The sequence below is a fragment of the Oncorhynchus nerka genome, linkage group LG17 (assembly GCF_034236695.1).
Source record: "Oncorhynchus nerka isolate Pitt River linkage group LG17, Oner_Uvic_2.0, whole genome shotgun sequence".
Lineage (NCBI taxonomy): Eukaryota > Metazoa > Chordata > Actinopteri > Salmoniformes > Salmonidae > Oncorhynchus > Oncorhynchus nerka.
This window is the reverse complement of record NC_088412.1, coordinates 23,944,103-23,971,193: the sequence shown is the minus strand read 5'-3', so window position 1 is coordinate 23,971,193 and position 27,091 is coordinate 23,944,103. Positions and strand designations below refer to the sequence as shown.

Genomic DNA, 27,091 nt, shown 5'->3' with positions numbered 1-27,091 from the left:
ACCCTGTCGTTCTCAACTAACATCAAGGCGGTGGCCCGTTCCTGTAGGTTCATGCTCTACAACATCCGCAGAGTACGACCCTGCCTCACACAGGAAGCGGCGCAGGTCCTAATCCAGGCACTTGTCATCTCCCGTCTGGATTACTGCAACTCGCTGTTGGCTGGGCTCCCTGCCTGTGCCATTAAACCCCTACAACTCATCCAGAACGCCGCAGCCCGTCTGGTGTTCAACCTTCCCAAGTTCTCTCACGTCACCCCGCTCCTCCGCTCTCTCCACTGGCTTCCAGTTGAAGCTCGCATCCGCTACAAGACCATGGTGCTTGCCTACGGAGCTGTGAGGGGAACGGCACCTCAGTACCTCCAGGCTCTGATCAGGCCCTACACCCAAACAAGGGCACTGCGTTCATCCACCTCTGGCCTGCTCGCCTCCCTACCACTGAGGAAGTACAGTTCCCGCTCAGCCCAGTCAAAACTGTTCGCTGCTCTGGCCCCCCAATGGTGGAACAAACTCCCTCACGACGCCAGGACAGCGGAGTCAATCACCACCTTCCGGAGACACCTGAAACCCCACCTCTTTAAGGAATACCTAGGATAGGATAAAGTAATCCTTCTCACCCCCCTTAAAAGATTTAGATGCACTATTGTAAAGTGGCTGTTCCACTGGATGTCATAAGGTGAACGCACCAATTTGTAAGTCGCTCTGGATAAGAGCGTCTACTAAATGACTTAAATGTAAATGTAAAGCCTATATGTTAGGAGATCACACTGCCAGGACAACAACCTCTCCCTCAACATGAGCAAGACAAAGGAGATGATCGTGGACTACAGAAAAAGGGGGGCAGAACATGCCCCCATTAACATTAACAGTGCTGTAGTGGAGTGGGTCGACAGTTTCAAGTTCCTTGGTGTCCACATCACCAACAAACTATCATGGTCCAAACACACCAAGACAGTTGTGAAGAGGGCACAACAATACCTTTTCCCCCTCAGGAGACTGAACATATTTGGCATAGGTCCCCAGATCCTCAAAAATCTCTACAGCTGCACCATTGAGAGCATCCTGACCGGTTGCATCACTGCCAGGTATGGCAACTGCTTGGCATCCTACCATAAGGCGCTACAGAGGGTAGTGCGTACGGCCAAGTACATCACTGGGGCCAAGCTCCGTGCCATCCAGGACCTATATACTAGGTGGTGTCAGAGGAAGGCCCAAAAAATTGTCAAATACTGCAGCCACCCAAGTCATAGACTGTTCTCTCTGCTACCACACGGCAAGTGGTACTGGAGCACCAAGTCTAGATCCAAAAGGCTCCTTAACGGCCTCTACCCCCAAGCCATAAGAATGCTGAACAATTATGCAAATGGCCACCAGGACTACTTACATTGCCCCCCCCCCCCTCGCCTAAATGTACAAATTACCTCGACTAACCTGTACCCCTGCACATTGACTCGGTACAGGTAGCCCCTGTATATAGCCTCGTTATTGTTATTTTATTGTGTTCCTTTTTATTTTATTTTTTACTTTCGTTTATTTCGTAAATATTTTATTTTCTCTATTTCTTGAAATGCATTGTTGATTAAGGGCTTGTAAGTAAGCATTTCAAGGTTGTATTCGGCGCATGTGACAAATCAAATTTTATTTGAATTCCAACCCTTTAACTGGGTGTAGAAAGTGGGAATACCCTGCATTGATGGCTTTTTTTGTTACGGTAGTTCCCGCACTCTCGGAAACGTTTTGTTAAAATGCCAGAGCCCGTCCTTACCTGGAAAATGTGTATGGCCCAATGTGTGAAAATAGACCAAGGAGTGGTTAGCCTGTTGTGGGCGTGTTTGGAGACAGACACTTGCCTTGAGTCGAGTGTCACCTGCAGTCGCCTGCCAACTACAGATCAACGGAGAGTGCAATTACCAGCAAAAATAGTTTCCAGTGGAGAGGAATCTCAGATGATAATTGAGCAGAAAACAAAAGCTTTTCCAAATTTCACCTTGGACTACTAACCAAACCTTATGGTGCTACTCTGACAGGAACTCTCGCACTGAAAATATATATTTACAATTTCTCACTTTTTTTTAAGCCAATTACTCCACCCAGGTGTTGTCAAATCACTTAACCAGGAGAGCAGGAAACTATTGTCCCCGTGCGTAAACTCTGCGTCCGTGCACGACACTGATGGCGACCCCCAAGCGAGCCAGACGACGGAGCAACCATTTTACACACTGCTACTACGAAGGATACCTGGAGAAGAGATTATTCAACGACACGGTATAAGGATTTTGTGATAGATACATTTCGTCTATGTTTGTTGTCAGTAGCGGTGTGTGGGTAAAATCACTGGAGTAATTGCGTTGTTTGCTCTATACCCTTTTAGTTCATACTCCGTGATGTATAGGCAGGGCCGGATTTGGCACACTGTGACTAGCCTAATGATGAATATGAGGCCATAGGCTACTCACAGGGATGGTCGATGTGCTCATCGTGATAATAGACTATCTCAAGATGAGCTACTTTGAAAAACAATGCTGCGGTTAGCTTCAAATTGGAGGTTGATGAAGATTTTTTTGTTGTTTCTACAGGCAGATTAGTCTTCTCTTTTCAGCAGTTAGGCATGTGCTTTTCAACCTACATTTTTCACAGTATTGTATTTTGAAATCTCCAAAAGACAAACTGACAGCTGCAACCAGCAATAGAAATATATTCCACATATGGCAGGACTGGCATACTTTGCTAGTGTACGGATCATGACGCGCATGCTGCCCACACAGCGGTCTTTCTGACTGTAGGCATACCGGTAACTGCCAAAATAAAGGAAACACTTGAGTAAACAAGAATCTAAAGTACATGTTATGGTGTGGGGTGCATTTTCCTGGCATGGTTTAGGTCCACTTGTAAGAATATTTGCAAAAGTGGATTGAAGCTGTTCTGGCAGCTTGTGGTGGCTTAACACCCTTTTAAGACACTTTATGTTGGTGTTTCCTTCATTTTGGTAGATACCTGTATGTGCTTCATAAAACTGAATCCACATTCTTTTTGATAAACTATTGATCCTCTGTGGCTAAATTATGCTCTCTGGTGTATTTTGAAAATTGAGAGCATGGTTGTATAAAAAATTATAATAAAACAATTTAAAAAATGTCACAAATTGCTATACAGAAACCCAGCCTAAAACCCCACACAGCAAGCAATGTAGAAGCACGATGGCTAGGAAAAACTCAGTAGAAAGGCAGGAACCTAGGAAGAAACCTAGAGAGGAATCAGACTCTCAGAATGAGGGGTGGCCAGTCCTCTCCTGGCTGTGCGGGTTGAGATTATAACAGTACATGGCAAAGATGTTCAAACATTCATAGATGACCTGCAGGATCAAATCATAATAATCACCGTGGTGGTAGAGTGTGCAACAGGTCAGCACCTCAGGAGTAAATGTCATTTGGCTTTTCATAGAAGAGCATTCAGAGTTAGAGACAGCAGGTGCGGTAGATAGAGTTGAAAAACAGCAGGTCCAGGACAAGGTAGCACGTCCGGTGAACAGGTCAGGGTTCCATAGCCGCAGGCAGAACAGTTGAAATTGGAGCAGCAGCATGACCAGGTGGACTGGGGACAGCAAGGAGTCATCAGGGCAGGTAGTCCTGAGCAATGGTCTCAGGTCCTCTGAGAGGGGATTGAGAGAGAATTAGAGGGAGCATACTTAAATTCACACAGGACAACGAACAAGACAGGAGAAATACTCCAGACATAAGACTGACCCTAGCCCCCCGACACAAACTATTGCAGCATAAATACTAGCGGCTGAGACTGGAGGGGTCGTGAGACACTGTGACGCCGTCTGACGATACCCCCGGACAGGGCCAACCAGGCAGGATATAACCCCACCAACTTTGCCAAAGCACAGTTCCCATACCAACTAGAGGGATATCTTCAAACCACCAATTTACTAGCCTGAGACAAGGCTGAGTATAGCCCACGAAGATCTCCCCCACGGCACAAACCAGAGAGGGACGCCAAACCTGGACAGGAACATCACATCAGTGGCTCAAGTGACGCACCCCTCCTAGGGACGGGATGGAAGAGCACAAGTAAGCTAGTGACTCAGCCCCTGTAATAGGGTGAGAGGCAGATAATCTCGGTGGAGAGAGGGGAAACGGCCAGGCAGAGACAACAAGGGTGGTTCGTTAATCCAGTGCCTTTGCGTTCACCTTCACACCCCTGGGCCAGACTACAGTCGTGGCCAAAAGATTTGAGAATGACACAAATATTAATTTTTTTGCTGCAAATATTAAGTTTGCTGCTTCAGTGTCTTTGGATATTTCTGTCAGATGTCACTATGGAATACTGACGTATAATTACAAGCCTTTCATAAGTGTCAAAGGCTTTTATTGACAATTACATGAAGTTGATGCAAAGAGTCAATATTTGCAGTATTGACCCTTCTTTTTCAAGACCTCTGCAATCCGCCTTGGCATGCTGTCAATTAACTTCTGGGCCACATCCTGACTGACGGCAGCCCATTCTTGCATAATCAATGCTTTGAGTTTGTCAGTATTTGTGGGTTTTTGTTTGTCCACCCGCCTCTTGAGGATTTGACCACAAGTTCTCAATGGGATTAAGGTCTGGAGAGTTTCCTGGTCATGGACCCAAAATATCGATGTTTTGTTCCCGAGCCACTTAGTTATCACTTTTGCCTTATGGCAAGGTGCTCCATCATGCTGGAAAAGGCATTGTTCATCACCAAACTGTTCCTGGATGGTTGGGAGAAGTTGCTCTCAGAGGATGTGTTGGTACCATTCTTTATTCATGGCTGTGTTCTTAGGCAAAATTGTGACTCCCTTGGCTGAGAAGCAACCCCACACATGAATGGTCTCAGGATGCTTTACTGTTGGCATGACACAGGACTTGATGGTAGCGCTCACCTTGTCTTTTTTCCGGATGCCCCAAACAATCGGAAAGGGGATTCATCAAAGAAAATGACTTTACCCCCGTCCTCAGCAGTCCAATCCCTGTACCTTTTGCAGAATATCAGTCTGTCCCTGATGTTTTTCCTTGAGAGAAGTGGCTTCTTTGCTGCCCTTCTTGACACCAGGCCATCCTCCAAAAGTATTTGCCTCACTGTATATGCAGATGCACTCACACCTGCCTGCTGCCATTCCTGAGCAAGCTCTGTACTGGTGGTGCCCCGATCCACAGCTGAATCAACTTTAGGAGACGGTCCTGGCGCTTGCTGGACTTTCTTGGGCGCCCTAAAGCATTCTTCACAACAATTGAACCACTCTCCCTGAAGTTCTTGATGATCTGATAAATGGATGATTTAGGTGCAATCTTACTAGCAGCAATATGCTTGCCTGTGAAGCCCTTTTTGTGCAAAGCAATGATGACGGCACATGTTGCCTTGCAAGTAACCATGGTTGACAGAGGAAGAACAATGATTCCAAGCACCACCCTCCTTTTGAAGCTTCCAGTCTGTTATTCAAACTCAATCAGCATGACAGAGTGATCTCCAGCCTTGTCTTCGTCAACACTCACACCTGCGTTAACGAGAGAATCAGTGACATGATGTCAGCTGGTCCTTTTGTGGCAGGGCTGAAATGCAGTGGATATGTTTTTTGGGGATTCAGTTAATTTGCATGGTAAAAAGGGACTCTTCATAACATTCTGGAGTAAATGCAAATTGACACCATACAAACTGAGGCAGCAGACTCTGTAAAAATTAACATTCATGTCATTCTCAAAACTTTTGGCCACGACTGTACACTCAATCATAGGAACTACCGAAGAGATGAGTCTTCAATAAAGACTTAAAGGTCGACCGAGTCTGTGGGCCCAGCCCCTGACTCACACATTTAAGTCACATTTTATTTATTATGCAGTTTATAATTTATTTTGTATAGGTAAGTTACCCACGTAGGCCCCCTACCTCCTCTCCTCCCCATCTGATGATTAGCAGAGCGACATCAGGCTGTCTATACTCATTGAGAGCAGCTCCTGAGTCTTCATGTGGTTTGCGGTTGCAGTGAAAAAAATATTAAATATACACTGCTCAAAATAAATAAAGGGAACACTAAAATAACACATCCTAGATCTGAATGAATGACATATTCTTATTAAAATACTTTTTTCTTTACATAGTTGAATGTGCTGACAACAAAATCACACAAAAATGATCAATGGAAATCAAATTTATCAACCCATGGAGGTCTGGATTTGGAGTCACACTCAAAATGAAAGTGGAAAACTACACTACAGGCTGATCCAACGTTGATGTAATGTCATTAAAACAAGTCAAAATGAGGCTCAGTAGTGTGTGTGGCCTCCACGTGCCTGTATGACCTCCCTACAACGCCTGGGCATGCTCCTGATGAGGTGGCGGATTGTCTCCTGAGGGATCTCCTCCCAGACCTGGACTAAAGCATCCGCCAACTCCTGGACAGTCTGTGGTGCAACGTGGCGTTGGTGGATGGAGCGAGACATGATGTCCCAGATGTGCTCAATTGGATTCAGGTCTGGGGAACGGGCGGGCCAGTCCATAGCATCAATGCCTTCCTCTTGCAGGAACTGCTGACACACTCCAGGCCACATGAGGTCTAGCATTGTCTTGCATTAGGAGGAACCCAGGGCCAACCGCACCAGCATATGGTCTCACAAGGGGTCTGAGGATCTCATCTCGGTACCTAATGGCAGTCAGGCTACCTCTGGCGAGCACATGGAGGGCTGTGCGGCCCCCCCAAAGAAATGCCACCCCACACCATGACTGACCCTCTGCCAAACCGGTCATGCTGGAGGATGTTGCAGGCAGCAGAACGTTCTCCACGGCGTCTCCAGACTGTCACATGTGCTCAATGTGAACCTGTTTTCATCTGTGAAGAGCACAGGGCGCCAGTGGCGAATTTGCCAATCTTGGTGTTCTCTGGCAAATGAAAAACGTCCTGCACGGTGTTGGACTGTAAGCACAACCCCCACCTGTGGACGTCGGGCCCTCATACCACCCTCATGGAGTCTGTTTCTGACCGTTTGAGCAGACATGCACATTTGTGGCCTGCTGGAGGTCATTTTGCAGGGCTCTGGCAGTGCTCCTCCTGCTCCTCCTTGCACAAAGGCGGAGGTAGCGGTCCTGCTGCTGGGTTGTGGAGGAGGCCGTAGGAGGGCAACGTCTCCTTATGTACTGGGCTGTCTCCTGGTAGCGCATCCATGCTCTGGACACTACGCTGACAGACACAGCAAACCTTCTTGCCACAGCTCGCATTGATGTGCCATCCTGGATGAGCTGCACTACCTGAGCCACTTGTGTGGGATGTAGACTCCGTCTCATGCTACCACTAGAGTGAAAGCACCTCCAGCATTCAAAAGTGACCTAAACATCAGCCAGAATGCATAGGAACTGAGAAGTGGTCTGTGGTCCCCACCTGCAGAACCACTCCTTTATTGGGGGTGTCTTGCTAATTGCCTATAATTTCCACCTGTTGTCTATTCCATTTGCACAACAGCATGTGAAATGTAATGTCAATCAGTGTTGCTTCCTAAGTGGACAGTTTGATTTCACAGAAGTGTGATTGACTTGGAGTTATATTGTGTTTAAGTGTTCCCTTTATTTTTTTTGAGCAGTGTATATAAGGCTTGACTATGCCGTTCGGCCATCGGTCATCCATATATTTATATGTACATATTCTTATTAATTCCTTTAAATCAAAATCAAATCAAGTCTGTGTTCTTCTTTACATTCCTTTACACTTGTGTGTATTAGGTAGTTGTGAAATTGTTAGTTTTCTTGTTAGATATTACTGCATGGTCGGAACTAGAAGCACAAGCATTTCTCTACACTCGCATTAACATCTGCTAACCATGTGAATGTGACCAATAAAATTTGATTTGATTTACACTACCATTCAAAAGCTTGGGGTCACATAGAAATGTCCTTGTTCTTGGAAGGAAAGCACATTTTTTGTCCATTAAAATAACACCAAATTGATCAGAAATACAGTGTAGACATTGCTAATGTTGTAAATTACTATTGTAGCTGGAAACAGGTCATTTTTTAAATGGAATATCTACATAGGTGTACAGAGGCCCATTATCAGCAACCATCACTCCTGTGTTCCAGTGGCATGTTGTTAGCTAATCCAAGTTTATAATTTTAAAAGGCTAATTGATCATTAGAAAACCCTTTTGCAATTATGTTAGCACAGCTGAAAACTGTTGTCCTGATTAAAGAAGCAATACAACTGGCCTTCTTTAGACTTGTTGAGTATCTGGAGCATCAGCATTTATGGGTTCGATTACAGGTTCAAAATGGCCAGAAACAAAGACTTTCTTCTGAAACTCGTCAGTCTATTCTTGTTCTGAGAAATGAAGGCTATTCTATGCTAGAAAAAATAGCCAAGAAACTGAAGATCTCGTACAATGCTGTGTACGACTCCCTTCACAAAACAGCGCAAACTGGCCCTAACCACAATAAAAAGAGGAGTGGGTGGCCCCGGTGCACAACTGAGCAAGAGGACAAGTAAATCAGTGTCTAGTTTGAGAAACAGACACCTCACAAGTCCTCAACTGGCAGCTTCATGAAATAGTACCCGCAAAACACCAGTCTCAACATCAACAGTGAAGCGGCAACTCCGGGATGCTGGCCTTCTAGGCAGAGTTGCAAAGAAAAAGCCATATCTCTGTCCAATGTCTGTGTTCTTTTGCCCACCTTAATCTTTTCTTGTTATTGGCCAGTCTGAGATATGGCTGTTTCTTTGCAACTCTGCCTAGAAGGCCAGCATCCCGGAGTCGCCTCTTCACTGTTGACGTTGAGACTGGACAGACAATTTTTACGCGCTTCAGCACTCGGCGGTCCCGTTCTATGAGCTTGTGTGGCCTACCACTTCGTGGTTGTTGCCCCTAGACATTTCCACTTCATAATAACAGCAATTACAGTTGACCGGGGCAGCTCTAGCAGGGCAGAGATTTGATTGAAAGTCACTGAGCTTTTCACTGAGGCCATTCTACTGACAATGTTTGTCTATGGAGATTGCATAGCTGTGTGCTCAATTTTATACACCTGTCTGCAACAGGTGTGGCTGAAATAGCCAATTTCACTAATTTGAAGGCGTGTCCACATACTTTTGTATATATATTTTTTAATTAAAAAAAAACCTGAATCAAATCTAATTTTATTTGTCACATGCGCCGAATATAACCGGTGTAGACCTTCCCGTGACATGCTTACTTACAAAGCCCTTAACCAACAATGTAGTTTTAAGAAAATAGATGTGAGAAAATATTTACAAAATCAATTTACAATAACAATAACGAGGCGATGTACAGTGGGTACCTGTACCGAGTCAATGTGCGGGGGTACAGGTTAGTCATTTATATACTGCTGCTCTACTAATCATCAGATGGGGGGAGGAGAGGAGGTAGGGGGCCCACATGGGGAACTGGTGGGCCTGTCTTGATTGGGTAACTTATAAATACAACATTTAAATTATTAGCATAATAAATAAATGTGACTGGTCAATGGTGTGAGTTGGGCTGGGGTCCAAGAGGCAAAAAACATACAAATACCAACCACAGGAGCCTGCTCTCAATGTTCACAATACAGCAGAGAGCATCATTTAGCCACAGAGGATAAATAGTTTATAAAAAATAACTGTGGATTAAGTTTTATCACAAGCACATACAAGTATCTGCCAAAATAGTCATGTCTTAAAAAGGTGCTGGGCCACAAGCTGCCAGAACAGCTTCAATGCGCCTTGGGATAGATTCTACAAGTGGACCTAAACCATGCCAGGAAAATGCACCCCACACCATAACATATACTTTGGATTTAGTTTTTTCAACAGAAAAAGTTCAAAAATCACCGGAGAACATCTTTAAGATAAGACCAGGCTGTTGTGACAGATTAGATCGAGATATTGACCAACCTTTATTCTTCTCTTTGCAGACATGAGTTGACAGTGTTGAGGCTCTGCTCTGGGTCATTGGCATCGCGTGATAGTATACGGTTGTTTTATCAACAGAAGAAGCTGAAAGACAAATATGTTATTTACCACCGTTTCATTTACACTTCACCAAATCTTTCCCAGTTTGTACTTTTTAGTTGCAGGATAAAACTGTCACAAAGGTAGGCTTGATGGGAACTAGGCTTTTTAATTTTTTAAAATTTTACCTTTAACTAGGCAAGTCAGTTAAGAACAAATTCTTATTTTCAATGACGGTCTAGGAACAGTGGGTTAACTGCCTGTTCAGGGGCAGAACGACAGATTTGTACCTTGTCTAGTCGGGGGTTTGAACTTGCAACCTTCCGGTTACTGGTCCACCGCTCTAACCACTAGGCTACCCTGCCGCCCCAAACAGGATTTGCATAAATTACACTGGGTGATCAATTCTCAAAAATAATCGAATGTGTCATTGTGCTGAAAGCCACCTGCCTACCTCCATTACATTTACATTTGAGCCATATAGCGTACGCTCTTATCCAGAGCGACTTCCAATTAGTGCATTCATCTTAATATAGTTAGGTGAGATGACCACACATCACAGTCGTAGCAAGTACATTTCCCCTCAAAGTAGTTATCAGCAAAGTCGGTGCTAGTAGGAAAAATCAAGTGCATGTTTAATTTGAATTTTTGTGTCAAGAGAATATAGACTGATGGCTCAAATGATGCACATTTTCCTTACTGAGAAACATACTGTGATTTCCGTAACTGATTGGAACTAGCAAACCAGTTCAGTCAGCTCCAATGACTACTGTCAACACTCTTTATAATTTCAGTAGTCCAGCTGTTACACAACGGTATGACATAACCTTCAACTCATTATCCATAGTTTATCTGAATCAGAAATTCTTGTCAATTGTCATTGTCTTGGGTATCTTTCACCATCTCTTTGCCAACAAGTCTTAAATCTGTCTCTGTCCAGGCATCTCGGAGACTATGGACATGCTTGTGTGGGAACACTCTTTTCTTCTTCAACAACACTAAAGACAACGATGTGAGTTACCTGAATGTATTGGGCAAGAGAAGGGGGCTATGATGGGACAGTGGTACATTAAATAGAGAAAAGAACAGTGGTGAATGTATTGCAGTTGGGGACAATCCAATATTTCACCTACTTGTGTGTGTGTTTTTAATAGTATGTTGAGAAACTGGATCTCAGTGACGTCATGTCCTTGACAGATGACTGCAGTGGAGACAGAAACCTGGAGGCAGCAGGATTCCTCCTGTACATAAAGGACGAAGAGATCCAAATCACTGTAAGGACATAGGGGACTGTTTTCATCGTCTTTATGCAACATTATTGTGTTTAATGGTTTGACTCCCTCCCTCCCTCTCTCTACAGGCCCCAAGTCCAGAGGCTCGAGAACTATGGAAAGGTTTCATCTATTGTGTAGTTGAGGTTAGTGAATCAGGATACAGTTCATTCACAACCATACCGCATATTTTCAGTATGATTGTTTTTTCTGCTAATACCTGGTCAGTAAACTGAGAATAATACCTTTATCTCTGCTCTGATTGCCCTGGTGAACAACAAACAATGATATCAAAAGCGAATTATGCTATCACAAAGGGACTTTTCCTTTTCCTGGCAGTGATTACGATAATACCTTTTTAAGCGTGACCTCTCTCTCTCCTTCCTCCTCTCTCTTTCTCTTCCTCCTCTCGCTCTTTCTCCTTCCTCCTCGCTCTCTCTTTTTCATCCTCTTTCCTCTTCTCCTTCCTCATCTCTCCTTCTTTCCTCCTCGCGCTCTCTCTTTCCTCCTCGCGCTCTCTCTTTCCTCCTCTCGCTCTCTCTTTCCTCCTCGCGCTCTCTCTTTCCTCCTCGCGCTCTCTCCTTTATCCTTCCTCCTCATATCTCTTTCCTCCTCTCTCTCTCTCTCTCCTTCTTTCTCCTTCCTCTCTTTCTCCTTCTCTGTCCTTCCTCATATCTCTGCATTTCCTCATCGCTCTCTCCTTCCTCCTCTCGCTCTCTCCTTCCTCCTCTCGCTCTCTTTCCTCCTCTCGCTCTCTCCTTCCTCCCTTCGCTCTCTTTCCTCCTCGCTCTCTCCTTCCTCCTCTCGCTCTCTCTTTCCTCCTCTCGCTCTCTCTTTCCTCCTCTCGCTCTCTCTTTCCTCCTCTCGCTCTCTCTTTCCTCCTCTCGCTCTCTCTTTCTTCCTCTCGCTCTCTCTTTCCTCCTCTCGCTCACTCTTTCCTCCTCGCTCTCTCTTTCCTCCTCTCGCTCTCTCTTTCCTCCTCTCGCTCTCTCTTTCCTCCTCTCGCTCTCTTTCCTCCTCTCGCTCTCTTTCTTCCTCGCTCTCTTCTTCCTCGCTCTCTCTTTCCTCCTCTCGCTCTCTCTTTCCTCCTCTCTCTCTCTTTCCTCCTCTCGCTCTCTCTTTCCTCCTCTCGCTCTCTCTTTCCTCCTCGCGCTCTCTCTTTCCTCCTCGCGCTCTCTCTTTCCTCCTCTCGCTCTCTCTTTCCTCCTTGCTCTCTTTCCCCTCTCTCTTTTTCCTTCTCTGTCCTTCCTCCTCTCGCTCTCTCCTTCCTCCTCGCTCTCTCCTTCCTCCTCGCTCTCTCCTTCCTCCTCGCTCTCTCCTTCCTCCTCTCTCTCTCCTTCCTCCTCTCTCTCCTTCCACCTCTCTCTCTCTTTCCTCCCTGCTCTCTCTTTCCTCCTCGCGCTCTCGCCTTCCTCCTCTCTCCTTCCTCTCTCTTCCTCTTAGTTCTTTTTATCTCTCTGCATTCACAGATAGTATAATGTCAGTGTTTATTGGCATTGTATAATTATATATGTGGGGAATTTGATAGGATTATACAACATAGCTCAGCCAATATTGTCTCAGAAATGCTGTGTTTCATGGTTTTTGGTCTAAATTACAGTATTAAACAGTCCCTGTGTGTCTCTCCCTCCAGCTGTCAGTGCCCAGCTCACTCAACCTGCTGCCTGGCCAGATCCACATGATGAGGGAGACAGTGGAGACAGAGCGGGAGAGACGGAACAACCTGTCCCTTACCCTTGCTGCAGCATCCAGCTCCAACCTCAGTCTCGTTGAGGACATGCCTGCGTAAGCATACACTAAACTAATGGATTTTGCCTAACTCTGTATAGGCTTTGATTTCCTCTGTTCAGATGTGTTATATGTGGATGGTCTGTGTGCAGGTGTTACCAGCCAGTGTCTCGTATCGAGGCAGAGATTATGTTGGAGAGACACTCTGACCGTGGGAACCTGCTCTTGCGGCCCAGCAGGGACGGAGTCTCATTGGCTGTCACCACTCGACAGGACCTCAATGGGTATGCCCCCCTTTCCCCTCAATTCCCGACAATGATATCTGCAGTGCAGTCAAAGAAAATGCATGTCACATGATCATTTGATTAATAGTCCATGATAGGCCACACATGCTGAATCACGTGAAGAGAAGTGCATACTTATTTGTTGATGTGACAGATTCCAGTAGATAGATTGATTATTACTTATAATTCATTAATGTGCCACTCCTTGATAACGTATCTCTCTTCGGTCAGGTCTGTATTCAGACACTATCGCGTGGATAGGAAACATGACGGAGGATACACATTCGATGTAGAGACTCCAGTGAGTATTTCAAAGGGATTCCTGCTTCCTCCTTCATGAATACACATGCTTGTCAACTGCCACACACACTACTTTAATGCAAAATATTACATTTAAAGAAAGTTATTTTCTTTATGGCAAATAACAATGTTGCACTTTTCCTCTATCTAAACTTATGAAAGTGAATTCTCGTTATGACCCTAGAGAGGCATTGAACCTCAGGTTAACCCAAAAGGAGGGCGTGATAAGGGAGACTGATGAAATATTCCACAGGTACTCACAGGACAATAAACCATAACAGATTGTCTTTGCCTGCCCCTGTTTTCTCCTGATTTACAGACAACTCAATCATTATGATAATACATCTTACCTTTATTGGTCCTTTCTGAAGTGATGAGCGTGACAAGGCCTGAGCTCTGCTGTAGGCGATCTCTGAGATTTTAACTCTGATTGATTGCTGGAACAGTGTGTACTAAATGTTTCTCTAAATGAGTCATGTTGACTCGGTCTGTTTTCAGGCATAGGCTGCACTCACACAGGCAGACTGATTCTGATACCGGCCAATTCTGATATTTTTTCTACTAATTGGTCTTTTGACTAATCACATCAGATCTTTTCACAGCAGATCTTTTTCAGAGCTGATCTTATTGGTCAAAATACAAATTAGTGAAAACAAAGATCCGATTTGAGCTGCCTGTCTGAATGCAGCCATATTGACAGGCTGTTTTCAGCTGTGGTGTATGCAGTTTGTTAATGATATGGCTTCTGCCTGTAGATCCCCTGTGCCACACTGCATGGTGTCATCGACTGTCTTGTGGAGAAGACTAATGGAGCTCTGACACCCTTCATTATGGAGGGACCCTACGAAGAGAGCATCAGTAAGAAAGAGCACACACACCCCATTTACTACCATTTATTCTCTCGCTCTCTCTCTCTAATTCTCAGTTTTTCCCTGTGTTTCTGTTAATTGTCCATCTTAAGTTAAATATGGCTCTGGCTTATCAGTTGTGTTGGTCATAACATTAATACCTGCTGTCTATGCAGCGTTTGTTCAGGAAAATGAGGAGAGTGGAGAGAAGAGTCTGCAGTGCGCCCCCAGTACTCCCATGCCCCCTGTGCCAGTTCCTGCCCTCCCTCCCAAACCAGGTATACAGACCTCCCTTACTGGGACCTCCTTGACCCTGTTAACAATCACACACACCTTTACAATGGCACCATGTTGGCTTTACATCAAGAGTATCCTCTCTAACCAACTTTACAACTATAGCTCTCATTAAAATAAGGAATTGGCCGCTAACACACATTTTTGGACAGGTAGACAAGACCGGTAGTTCATTTGTGTGGTGTTAGACTATATGATGTAAGACCATGGGAAAGGATCTGATCCTAGATCTACTTGGCAACTTCTTTCTCAAGCTTCAAATGATCAATGTTTTGCCTTAGTAATGACCAGATTCAATGAGTTGTAATGGAAAGAGGACATAAAAGGAATATTGTGTTTTAATCCCAGGTCCAAGAGAGCGTGTGCCAACTCCAGAGTCTGAGTCAGATAGAGGGGAGATCCTTTACCTCAATGACACCCGTGAGTACTATCATTCCTCTGTCCCCCCTGCGCTCCATCTTCCAACACACTTCAGGTATGACTTCATTCCTCACCCTCTGTTGCTATTCCTGTTTGTGTGCTTTTCTAGAGCAAGAAAAGGAAGAAGGCACTGCAGTGCAGGCTGCTCACCCCCTTCAGCCTCCTCCCACACCTTTTCGTCTGCCAAGTGAGTCCCACTATCTTAAGACTACTGGTACTTTAGGAGAGATTGGGGTGAGTTGAGCCAAAGGGTGAGTTGAGACTCCTTTTTTTCTTGGAAGCCATGCATTTTATAATTTGACCAAATATTTAGGAAGAGGTCATCATTTCATGGAGTCTGAAGGAAGAAACCACATGGAAAATGTGGGAAGCAAGTTAGATCCAATAAACTGATTTTCACAAATTTTCACAAAGATTTTTTGATGCTTGTATCAAAACAAAAGTATATCATTTTAAGATTGTTCTGTACTTTAGATTGGGTTTCTATAACCTACAATATGAGGTCCTAAACCTAGCATGAAAGTGCATCATTGTAGCTGTGTGGGCTAATATATTCCAAATATTTGCCATGGGGGGGAGTTGAGGAATTGGAATGTCGAGCAAATTGAAGTGTCTACAATGCGATTTTCTGGAATTTTGTTTTAGATTCCGTCTCTCACAGTTGAAGTGTACCTATGATTTAAAAAAATTACAGACCTCTACATGCTTTGTAAATAGGAAACACTGCCGATTTTGCAGGTTATCAAATACTTCTCCCCACTGTATGTAGGTACCCTATGGATGCAAAAGTATGTGGACAACCTTTCAAATGAGTGAATTCGGCTATTTCAGCCACACCCATTGCTGACAGGTGTATAAAATTGAGCACACAGCCATGCACTCTCCATAGACAAACATTGGCAGTAGAATGGCTTTCAACATGGCACCGTCATAGGATGCCAGCTTTTCAACAAGTCAGTTCGTCTAATTTCTGCCCTGCTAGAGCTGCCCCGGTTTACTGTAAGTGCTGTTATTGTGAAGTGGAAACGTCTTGGAGTAACAATGGCTCAGCCACAAAGTGGTAGGCCACACAAGCTCACAGAATGTGACTGCCAGGTGCTGAAGCACGTAACGCGTAAAAATGGTCTGTTCTCGGTTGCAACACTCACTACCAAGTTCCAAAACTGCCTCTGGAAGCAACGTCAGCACAATAACTGTTTGTCGGGAGTTTCATGAAATGGGTTTCCATGGCCGAGCAGCCACACACAAGCCTAAGATCCCCATACACCATGCCAAGCGTCGGCTGGACTGGTGTAAAGCTCATTTCCACTGGAGCAGTGGAAATATGTTCTCTGGAGTGATGAATCCCGCTTCACCATCTGGCAGTCCAGCGGATGAATCTGGGTTTTGGTCATGTAATGTATCTTTGTTAGAAAGAATACTATATTTCCCTTGTCGTAGGGATGCTGAATCATGTAGATAATGTCTCCACTCTCCCCGACTACTCTAACAACCTTGGTCAATAACAAACTGAAAGGCATTTCATGAACTATTGGAGTAACAATGACTCAGCCACTTATAGCTGAGCTTACGGTTAGTCGACCTTCATCAGAGCATATCTCCACAAACAATAGTGGAACAGATAAAGCCATACAGCGAGCCAGAGGTAATTGCAAACACTTGATGTAATCTAAAGTACCCAAAAGGGCCACTAGATGTAATATCAGATAGAAATACAGGATAGAACAGAACGTTATAGATGTATTTCTACTAGAACAAACCACACGTACACAGGGAATGTGGTGTTAGCATAAGGAACCTATACTCTCAAGGAGAGGGCAATAAAGCTGAAAAACAGCAAAAGAAAGACAAGGAAAACATATAAAAGGGAAAGGGGGATACCTAGTCAGTTGTACAACTGAAATGTGCCTTCTGCATTTAACCCAACTCCCCTGGATCAGGAGGGGGGGGGGCTGCCATAATCGACCTCCACGTCATCGGGAACAGTGGGTTAACTGCCTTGCTCAGGGGCAGGCACGACAGATTTTTACCTTGTCAGCTCAGGGATTCGATCCAGCAACCTTTCGGTACAACACTATATACAATGTTTGTGCACAATTTTGACTTAAAATATCAAAGGGACGTGAAAGGGACTGGTTTTGTGGAACCACCCTTATTATGGCACTTTGTTACAATGTTTTTTGTTTCTTTTTTGGGTAGCTGCTTGTGTGACACTAAATCTTCCCTTTTGGAATTGATCAATCAATGAAAACATTCTCCATTGTGTTGTAGAAGCTGAGAGGAAGACCCTGAAGCCACCACTGATGCCCCCTGTTCCGACACCTCGTACCTCCCCCAGCACCTCTACAGAGACCCCTGACGCCAGGTTGAGACGCCTCGCTGTAAATTCTGTCCCACTAGACGTTGTGGCTCAGAGTAGGTCAACCGTTTTGGTTCTGTCTTTTCATTTAGAAGAGTTCCAACCATCTACAATATGATTATAACAAGTAATTGCTCAGGGAACTTAAACCCCTAAATGCTGGTTTCTTGACTCTCGTCTTCCTTTCAGCCATATCTGCGGAGCTGAAACTGAAGTTGGAGAAGAGGTTGGCGCATCAACAGTGACTTCTCCTGGCAGCTATTCCATCTGCAGGTGAAAAAACCGACTACAACACTGGCCTCGCAACAAATTGGGAACACTCCCTCAACTCCCTACTACTGCCCTAAAGCTTGATTAAAATTGGCCCGACTAGGGCCAGTTAAGTGCTGTCGCTTATGTGAATTATGGGTGCCGAATGCCGTTGGGTCAAATTCTCCCAGAGAATCTGTCTGTAGTCCCATTTATACCTGGTGCTAACACGCACCCTTTGTCCTGATCTTGCCCACATTTTTAGACTGGTGTAGATGATTAAAAGACACATTGTAGTCAGGCATGCATTGTCTTGATATCAATCAAGTGTAAACAGATCTGGATGATCAAACAATTGAAATAATCATTATACCATCCTCTAGTGTTGTTGACAGAACCTTTGTCTTAAAATAAATACCTGTCAAATCATTTGCATACAGGGAATCTGGTCACATTTAAGACCATGTGTAAACACGACAAACCTTGATCAGATAGTGATTGGATCATATTGATCAGATCATGAAACTCACATGTTAGCACAACGTGTAAACAAAGCTAATGTCTAACAGACCGACATGGGCTGTGTTTCCCTCCGTCTGGCCGCCTCCTACCCTGGGCTGCGTGCCTGGGTCTCTCCCGAGCTCGCTGTCAGCTCAGACTCTCAGAAGATGAATGCCTTATCGATTCCTCCTTCCTGGATCGTTTCATCCAAACCACACACTAGCAAATTAAAGACTGTAAATCGGCATGTAAATGTCACATTATTCACACCATGTATTTTTCTCTATAATCCAATAGGCCTACAGTATCAAATATTTGTCTATACCAGTCAGTGTTGTTTGGCTCTTAAGTTTTGTCTTCTGATATAACACTACAATCTTTACTGGGAGCATTATATTTGTCTCTCTGTTCTATGTCAGAAAAGTAATGAAGCCAATGTGTCCTGATTGAAATAAAACGAATTACAGGGATTATATCCTGTCTATATTCTTGTGAGGACAAAATGTAGTAGTCTTTACTCCTGAAATGTACACAATGAGAGACACACAGGGCTGTCTTACTGCTTTATTAAACTCAGTGAGACAGATGCATACTGTAGTGGAAAAATGAAAGGGACATATTTACAATGTGAAATTTGTTCACCCATGAAATAAAGAAAAAAGCATTGCAGGTTATATTCATATGATGCATACCATCAACATGACAAGAACGTAAGACTGTATTTAAAATAATAGCACACCAGCACTGAGTTTAGACATCAGGTGACATGAATAAGGAATGGTGTTAACATTGAACTAAACACTTTCAGCAACATCTCGTTATCCAGGGAGTCCCCACCCAGCTCATAAAATGGCTTATCTTCTCACTGCAGGTGATTAAACGGTGACAAGTTAGGGACACACACATATAACAGTACATTTCAAACCCACACACGCATATTCAGACCCATGCTCCCCCATACAAACACTTCTACAAAACAATCAGGTGTACTGTATTTCCAACTCTGTTTCCACTGGTCCCCAGACAGCCGCTGGCGATGTAGAATTCAATACATTCCTAGTGTTTATATCTTGATTATAAGCATGTCATTTTGCTACAAAGTTATTTGGGTTATACAGCTAAATTAGATGTTTCTGTACTGAGGAGCAACTAGCTAAATTATAGGCAGAGGATTCTGAACATTCAGTATGTATTAATGACTACTGTACTACAACCAAGTTATATGGACTATTTGTTTCTCGTTGCATTGGGGTCTTTGACTGTTGCATTTAAATATAAACATATGTGCCTAGCTCCTAATATACTGATAACTAGGCTTTTGTCATTTTGCCTTTAATTATGGATTTGAATTAAATGACTGATTCAGTTCTGCCTAAGTGAGTATACTGATGAGGGCACCTCTCTGGAAGGCACAGGGAGTGTAATGAGCTGACTTGGATGAGGCAGAGAAGAACCATCACCCCCCCAGGCAAGCAGGCAGGCATGGTGTGTATGGTGGTGTTGGGATGAGCAGTGGGCAGCACTGGGCAAGTTTGAGCTCCTAGTACCACACAGCCTCAGTGGGGTAAAGTTCTGCAGTGGCTGTGACCTGGATGAGTCTAGGTGAGGCTGGCGTTGGAGCTGCTGGTACCACTGTTCTTCCTCTGGCCACTCTGCACCACACTGGGCACCTGCAGACCCGTCTGCACCGAGAAACTCCCATTCCACACCTGCAGGGGTTCCACAGAACACAAACTTAACATATAAAAAGGTGTGTTTTCTCAAAGACAGTGCCCTAATTTCTTTCTGCTGTGACTTGCCTAGAGATGATAGTGACCCACAAAGTAAACAAAATCAAAGTTTCTCACCGAGAAGGCTGGTATGACAGGCTGAGTGAACTTGGTTCTAAAGGTGTGCATCAGCGTCTTGGTTCTGGCGTTGTAGAAGGACAGTGCTCCTGGATGGAGAGAAATGTAACTAAGGCAGCTAATGATTTGATACAGCAGCATAGCAACAGAAAACAGACATAGTGCAGACAGGCTCAAGTGAACATGTTCATTTGATTACATTACCTAACCCACTCCTGATCCAATCCTTAATCCAGACCTATTTAATCCTATTTAATGAAGATTGGTCTTAAATACAAATCACTATGTACTGTTTGTCAGTGTCAGTTAAGTGGTCCCCCTGACGATGTGGAAAAGCTGCTCCAGTGTAAGGTGGAGAGGAGATATATTTGAGGTGTATCTGGGGGTCTGTCTCACCCTCCTCGTAGTTGCAGTAGACCCCTATGCGGTCCGGGATGGGACAGTCCAGGGTGCGGGCCTTGTTGTTGTGCTTGGCTGTGAGGCTCTGGTGCAGCCAGTTGTTCAGGTGGATGCACCAAGAGGCGTTGCTCTTCCCCAGCTGGTCAAAGCGGCCCAGGTTCCGCAGGGCCAAGCCCACAGCGAACGCCTTGCTCTCCTTATCGAACCGCACCTCCCAGTACTGCTGGCCTGCGTCGATAAAGGTGTCTCCCAGTACAGTGTAGGACTCAGCCGTGAATCGGTCTCTGCCGACCCGAGCAGACGGCACTCTCTTCGGTGAATTCATGGCCGTCCTAGGAGAGGAGAAGAGGGAGAGTCAGAGGACGCCAAAGTTGAACCTCAACTTTCATGCACAAAGGACATGTCAGAAAGTGTTTCTGACCTGGCTGGGGAGTGCATGGGAGATTGGTTGGTTCTGTTCTTGTCCTTGCGGATGTCCTGGATGATCTTCCCCCCACAGCTGTCCCACTCCACACTGAGGTCCTCCACTTTCAGGTTCTGATGGGACGAGCCTGCATCCAGCTTGAACAGGAACGCTGCAGGGAGGAGTAGAGGGGTGGCGAGATAGAGACAGGCTTGATATTGATGTGCTGGCTCATTGATTCTTATCACATCAGAAGATATTTAGGACAAAAAGATACTGTGTACATGCATTCTCCCTCCTGAGTGGAGGACAATGTCCAGTTCACCCACCATGTGTCTCCAGTGTTACAAGCTCAGAGAACTCGCCTGCCACAGCCTTGTTACACGCCTTCACACGGAACGTCATGTAACGTGTGTCAAAGCGAAGCCCTGAAATCACATAATGGGTACTTGATAATCACAGTTGGTCAATTTAAGTAAACGTATTACTCCTAGGCTAGTGCATCTAAAGACAGGCCCTCCTCTTACTAGTTAACCCAAGCCATAACCCTAACCCTAGTTTCATGTCCACATCCCCGGCTCAACCCTAACCCTAGTTTCATGTCCACATCCCCGGCTCAACCCTAACCCTAGTTTCATGTCCACATCCCCGGCTCAACCCTAACCCTAGTTTCATGTCCACATCCCCGGCTCAACCCTAACCCTAGTTTCATGTCCACATCCCCGGCTCAACCCTAACCCTAGTTTCATGTCCACATCCCCGGCTCAACCCTAACCCTAGTTTCATGTCCACATCCCCGGCTCAACCCTAACCCTAGTTTCATGTCCACATCCCCGGCTCAACCCTAACCCTAGTTTCATGTCCACATCCCCGGCTCAACCCTAACCCTAGTTTCATGTCCACATCCCCGGCTCAACCCTAACCCTAGCTTTAACTGTAACCCGTAGCCTGACACGCTTACCTGTAAGGGTGTACTCTGTCTCTCGAATGCCCTCCACCACCATCCAGGGGTAGTCCTCCCGGGCGCGGGGCGGCCCCTCGTAGTTGGTGCGGCGATGCTCCAGGTCATAGTGATCTATCTTGGTGTCAGGCTCCGGCAGAGCCCACTGTACTGTCACCGTGTTGTCACAGACCTGGCACTCTGACACCAGAATCTCTGGGGTGGCAGGTACTGGGGAGAGAAATTGGGGCTTACGTCCTTCATACTGAGAGGGCTAGGTTTGGTCAACATGGGTGGTACCAAAAAGACATGGTCACAACAGTTAATTGAAATATAACTTCAGTAAAGAATGTTGCAAGCACAGAAATAAGAATGAATAGAACGAGCTTGGAACCTCTAACATTGGCAATTTAACTGGTAAACTCATGGGTACACTCATGAGGCAATAATTTCCATGGTAATGTAGAATGTTCATTCAAATTATGCTAACTTATGTGGCTCATGCAATTTGTAATGACATTTGAGTTGATTCAACAAATCACAGCACAGATTGCTGGTTACACTTCCTGCTTTTACTTCCTGCTTTGTTCCAATGGGTAAACTCATAATGGCCACCAGTCCACCCATTATACCATTATTGACTTGAATGGAGACGGCGCCCATTCTATTCATTCTTATTTCTTTGGTTGTAAGAGCATTGTCCATTGCTGTTATTAAAGACAAACCAATAGACAGACATAATGGGTCCCACACTGACCTGGGAGGAACTTGATTGCCTGCAGCATCTCCCGCTCTTGGGTGAAGTCCACCATCATGTGACTCATGCTGTCACTGGCTTTGGCTTTCAGTGACAAACGGAAGGCAGGGGCCATTGTCACACTGCTCTCCCCCAAACAAAGACACACAGAGTGAGACATGTCTCATTATTCAACCCACTGAAGGACTGACAGGACACGTGAGTGTTGTACTGTAATACTACTGTAACTAGTAATCACTTTACACAGAGCTATAATAACATACTAACTATTTTTCTAAAGTACCACACAAAAACATATTTGTGAATCATGAACAGACACACACGAAACGTCCAAAACTAAACTGACACAGCCAGAGAGGGGATAGATTGGAGCATGTGCCATGGGGGACTGACACGTGTTTGGGACAGAGAGGGCAGGTGAGGTGAGCAAGAAGACTACAGAGTGGTGATTAAAAGGGTGTGCTACAGCGTGATTGTATGTAATCTATATTTTGTTGTAATGTGTGTGGGTGAGCAGATGGTTAGTGAGTTAAGAAGATACTTTGAGAAATGGAGAGCAATGAACAATACCTATCCTTAATGTCTTTGGCCGCCTGGAGAGAAGCAGACAGGGAAAGCAGAAGGGAAAGGAGGGGAGATATGGACCGAGAGAGAACTCAGTTTCAGCCACATCCTTACAATTGAAAACATTACATTTGTGTTACACAGTAAACATACATCACAACGAACCACATCAGATCAACATACTGTACTGCTTTACAATAAAGGTACATAAAGATAAGAATCAGATAGTAACTGTGTAGCTCAGTTGGTAAAGCCTGGCGCTTGCAACGTTTCCTACAGGGGACCAGTCTGTAAAGTACAAAAATGTATGCACTCACTACTGTAATTCATTCTGGATAAGAGCGTCTGCTAAATTACTAAAATGTCAAATGTATAACAACACTTATGCCAATAAAACCATTATGAATATCCTCAAGCAAAATGCCAATGGCAACATTGCATAAGATATGGAAATGAAATAGGCTAGGTTGTGGAAGCTTTTCATCCAGCCGTTACCTGAGTGAAGTCGTCTGCTTCCGAGGAGCAGAGAGTCTGATTGGCTACCTCCAAAAGCTCCTCAGAGCTCTCCAGGGCTTTGGAGCACGCACTCAGCTGACTCTGAAAGAGAACCAGAGAGAGAGAGAGAGAGAGAGAGAGAGAGAGAGAACCAGAGAGAGAGAGAACCAGAGAGAACCAGAGAAAGAGAACCAGAGAGAGAGAGAACCAGAGACAGAGAACGAACCAGAGAGAGAGAACCAGAGACAGAGAGAGAGAGAAAACCAGAGACAGAGAGAAAACCAGAGACAGAGAGAGCGAGATAGAGAGAACCACAGAGAGAGAACCAGAGACAGAGAGAGAACCAGAGAGAGAGAACGAGAACCAGAGAGAGAACGATGACAATATTATGTATGATTATATTAGACACATATTTCCCTCAGACCCACAAACAATTAGAAAGCAAATCCAATTTTGATAAACTCCCATATCTATTGGGTGAAATACCACAGTGTGAAAACACAGCAGCAAGGTGTGTGACCTGGGGCAACCAGTGAAGAACAAACACCATTGTAAATACAACCCATATTTATTTATTTTCCCTTTTATACTTTAAATACATGCCCATTGATACAACACTGTATATATACATAATATGACATTTGAAATGTCTTTATTCTTTTGGAACTTTTGTGAGTGTAATATTTAATGTTCACTTTTTATTGTTTATTTCACTTTTGTTTATCCATCTCACTTGCTTTGTCAATGTAAACATGTTTCCCATGCCAATAAAGGCCCTTGAATTGAATGGAATTGAGGGAGAACCAGAGAGAAAGGCAGAGAGAGAAGAATATATTTAATCACAGTCCAGACAATGTTTCCTCCTAATGTAACAAGCGTCTTCTTTACTGTGTCATTGAGGTTTCTTTCCATCACAGGAAGAGTTATTTGAGTTGAATGGTCATGAGCCACTTTTTTTTCTTTCAATTAACCTACTGTAATTGGCTGTTCAGTATATCACTTTGGTTTCTACACTTCCCACTCACATAATCAAGCAGGATGCCGTGTAGTTATGTTATCACGATACAATGTAGTTATGTTATCACGATGCAATGTAGTTATGTATAGCTGCCCATGCCGTTGCTTTGTCTGACTGACTGGCTAACTGACACTCAGATGCTGAGAGGTAAACAGGATTATACAGTACACAGACACTAATCCTCTAGGAATACTAATGTTGCAGACCCCAACACACACAGTCTTTCATACTGTAGCAACATTTCTAAGCAACACTGAATCACTATGCACATGGCTTTACTCACAAAAAAGTTATCCCGATTCTAAACCTGAGAATGAGTCATGCTAAACTGATCATAAGTCGATCCTATGATCAGATAGCCTGGGAAGTCATAAAAATGTTTCAATGCTGAACGTTAATGACTGAAATCTTAAAAGATCAAGAAATGCAAAGCAAAAGCCTGTAAAATCCTTATCCAGTAAAAGCCCAATAAAGATGAACTGACCTGTAGCTCATAGGTGTGGCTGGCCCTCTCCTGTTTGATCCTGGTGACCATACTGTCTTTCAGCTCATCCAGTACTGAGTGGAGGGAGCTGAACTCTGTCTCCAGGTCCTCCTGGACACGGCTGGAGTTCCCCTGCAGGGGCCAATAGGGAAGGAATCAGTTCACTGATAGACTCTCTGACCATCCAGTCAGACAGACTAGTACGGCATGTACACTATGCCAAGTTCATAAAACCATTGTGTCGCACACATGCTGCAATCTTGCTTCAGACTGTAACCTAATGTTAGACCTGCCCAGATGGTGTGTACAGTACCTCCAGGTTCTCCAGGCTCTGTTTCAGACAGCAGATGAAGTTTGTGATCTCATCATTCTTCATGGCCAGGGTAGTGGTGATCTTACGCAGTGATTCCTGCAGAATGTAACACAAAGTTAAAAGTAGCCAAGTATCTGCCTAAGAATAATCTGTATCTGTTCTCAATTATAGAATAGAAAACAGTAGAATATTTCATGAAATACCTTGCTTCAGGATTACACAGATCACCCCTCCTTACAATAGCCTACATTCAAATGAGTAAGGGTGAATCAAATGGTCAGTACTTGGTAATCTGCATTTCTTGGGAGTAAATTTCCACTTCTGTGTAAACTGTGACCAGGGCGGGCATCTTGCTACTTGACCGGAAGTATGCGCATCCATAATGTAATAATGCGTCTCCAGTTGTTGGGTTTAACTCCTCATAAAGCCTACACTAGGCACCCCATCTCGGAAGCAGCCAAACTCACACATTGAATTAATGATACTGCATTAAAAAAGATTCAGGAAAATTATGTCAACAGTCCAGTCCCAACCCGTCAGTTGTTCATACACTCCAAGAAGCATTTGATATGCTCTTTGATGCGATAGGCTATGCGCCAGGCCCAAATCATAGGGATAATGGGACACTCTCTGCACCCACCTGTTTATTATCGCAACCTAGGTCTCTGTAGAGCGATACAAAATAAAAACAAACAGTTGTGAATGTGTCGTGGACTGGTATGCATTTACAAGTTTAATCAATAAACACTATTCTGGGACCTGTCACGGCAAGGCGTAGTTTTCTCGAAAACTAATGCTCAGAGTAGTAATTGGTTGAGGGACTGCAAACCTTGCTGTCGACGTGCCTCCATAAAATACGCCTTGTCTTTTAAATCAAGTACAAGATGTAACCATTCAAGGTCTTACAATGATGTAAGACATCAACAAAGTTCCGGTCCTCCGCGCTACTCCTCCTTTCTTTGTACGCCCTGCGAACGCCGCAAACACAAAACACCTGTTCGGTCGGTTGTTCCTACCTTCCGATCTCCCATCTTGCTGTTCCAATGAACCAGTGCCGGTGTATCAGGAATTATAAATACTGTTCTTTCGCGTCTACTCTTTTCGATGTATTTGGAGCACACTGACTACTGGTCTGGTACTGATGCTGCTGGAGTGCATTGCATCTCCTGTCCAATGTTTAGGGCCGTCTTGTGTTTTGCGCAGATGCAGTAGAAGGGAAATCTGGGTAGTGTGGTTTTAATATGAACCATATTACGTAATCGTTGGTATAATCTGTTTCCACTCAGGTAGGTATTATTTCCTTTGTAAATGAAAAGCAATTAGGTCATCACCAGAAAATAAATTAGAATGATGATTCAATCATGTCAATGTGGAGCTATATGGGGCCCTCCGCATTGTTAACCAATTTGAGGCGAACGGCAGTACAAGAGGTAGATTTGGCTTCCTCAAGCTACGGAGGTTTCTTAATTGCGTCACATCCTCCAATATGGAGCATTTCGGACCAAGCATTGATTCGTTTAGTCAAAAAGATATCTCAGACAGCACTTGCCCGATTTGGATTAAACTTTGGTGAATGGTGCGTCTTGCCATAGAGATCCGGCATTTACAAAATTACAAGGCTTGGCCCAAGGGAGCTATAGTAATTCACCGTGAAAACAACAACAATAATT

The 27,091-nt window shown here is 44.4% G+C and overlaps 2 protein-coding genes across 2 annotated transcripts; one reads left to right on the top strand and one right to left on the bottom strand.

Annotated features, from left to right (window-relative positions):
• Positions 1 to 1,825: 1,825 nt before the first annotated feature.
• On the top strand, positions 1,826 to 18,784 carry LOC115144930 (signal-transducing adaptor protein 1-like). Its single transcript, XM_029686082.2, has 13 exons — positions 1,826 to 2,262; positions 10,888 to 10,959; positions 11,102 to 11,221; positions 11,308 to 11,364; positions 12,852 to 13,003; positions 13,099 to 13,230; positions 13,462 to 13,531; positions 14,286 to 14,388; positions 14,555 to 14,656; positions 15,021 to 15,092; positions 15,202 to 15,279; positions 17,364 to 17,507; positions 17,641 to 18,784. The coding sequence occupies exons 1-13, from the start codon at positions 2,170 to 2,172 to the stop codon at positions 17,694 to 17,696; spliced, it is 1,251 nt and encodes a 416-aa protein (XP_029541942.1). The 5' UTR covers positions 1,826 to 2,169; the 3' UTR covers positions 17,697 to 18,784.
• On the bottom strand, positions 18,752 to 26,858 carry LOC115144928 (fibronectin type III and SPRY domain-containing protein 1). Its single transcript, XM_029686078.2, has 12 exons — positions 26,438 to 26,858; positions 25,422 to 25,517; positions 25,109 to 25,240; positions 23,607 to 23,708; positions 23,118 to 23,140; positions 22,548 to 22,669; positions 21,812 to 22,021; positions 21,180 to 21,278; positions 20,869 to 21,022; positions 20,445 to 20,779; positions 20,049 to 20,137; positions 18,752 to 19,910 (listed from the first exon to the last, which is right to left on the bottom strand). The coding sequence occupies exons 1-12, from the start codon at positions 26,450 to 26,452 to the stop codon at positions 19,800 to 19,802; spliced, it is 1,488 nt and encodes a 495-aa protein (XP_029541938.1). The 5' UTR covers positions 26,453 to 26,858; the 3' UTR covers positions 18,752 to 19,799.
• Between the last annotated feature and the right edge of the window lie 233 nt (positions 26,859 to 27,091).

Coding starts and splice junctions, on each gene's coding strand:
- LOC115144930 (XM_029686082.2), top strand. CDS start 2,170: ATGGCGACCCCCAAGCGAGCCAGACGACGGAGCAACCATTTTACACAC. Junction 14,389..14,554: donor ACCCTACGAAGAGAGCATCA/GTAAGAAAGAGC, acceptor CTGTCTATGCAG/CGTTTGTTCAGGAAAATGAG. Junction 14,657..15,020: donor TGCCCTCCCTCCCAAACCAG/GTATACAGACCT, acceptor TTTTAATCCCAG/GTCCAAGAGAGCGTGTGCCA.
- LOC115144928 (XM_029686078.2), bottom strand. Junction 22,670..23,117: donor GCCAAAGACATTAAGGATAG/GTATTGTTCATT, acceptor GGGGGAGAGCAG/TGTGACAATGGCCCCTGCCT. Junction 19,911..20,048: donor CTGTCATACCAGCCTTCTCG/GTGAGAAACTTT, acceptor GAACCCCTGCAG/GTGTGGAATGGGAGTTTCTC.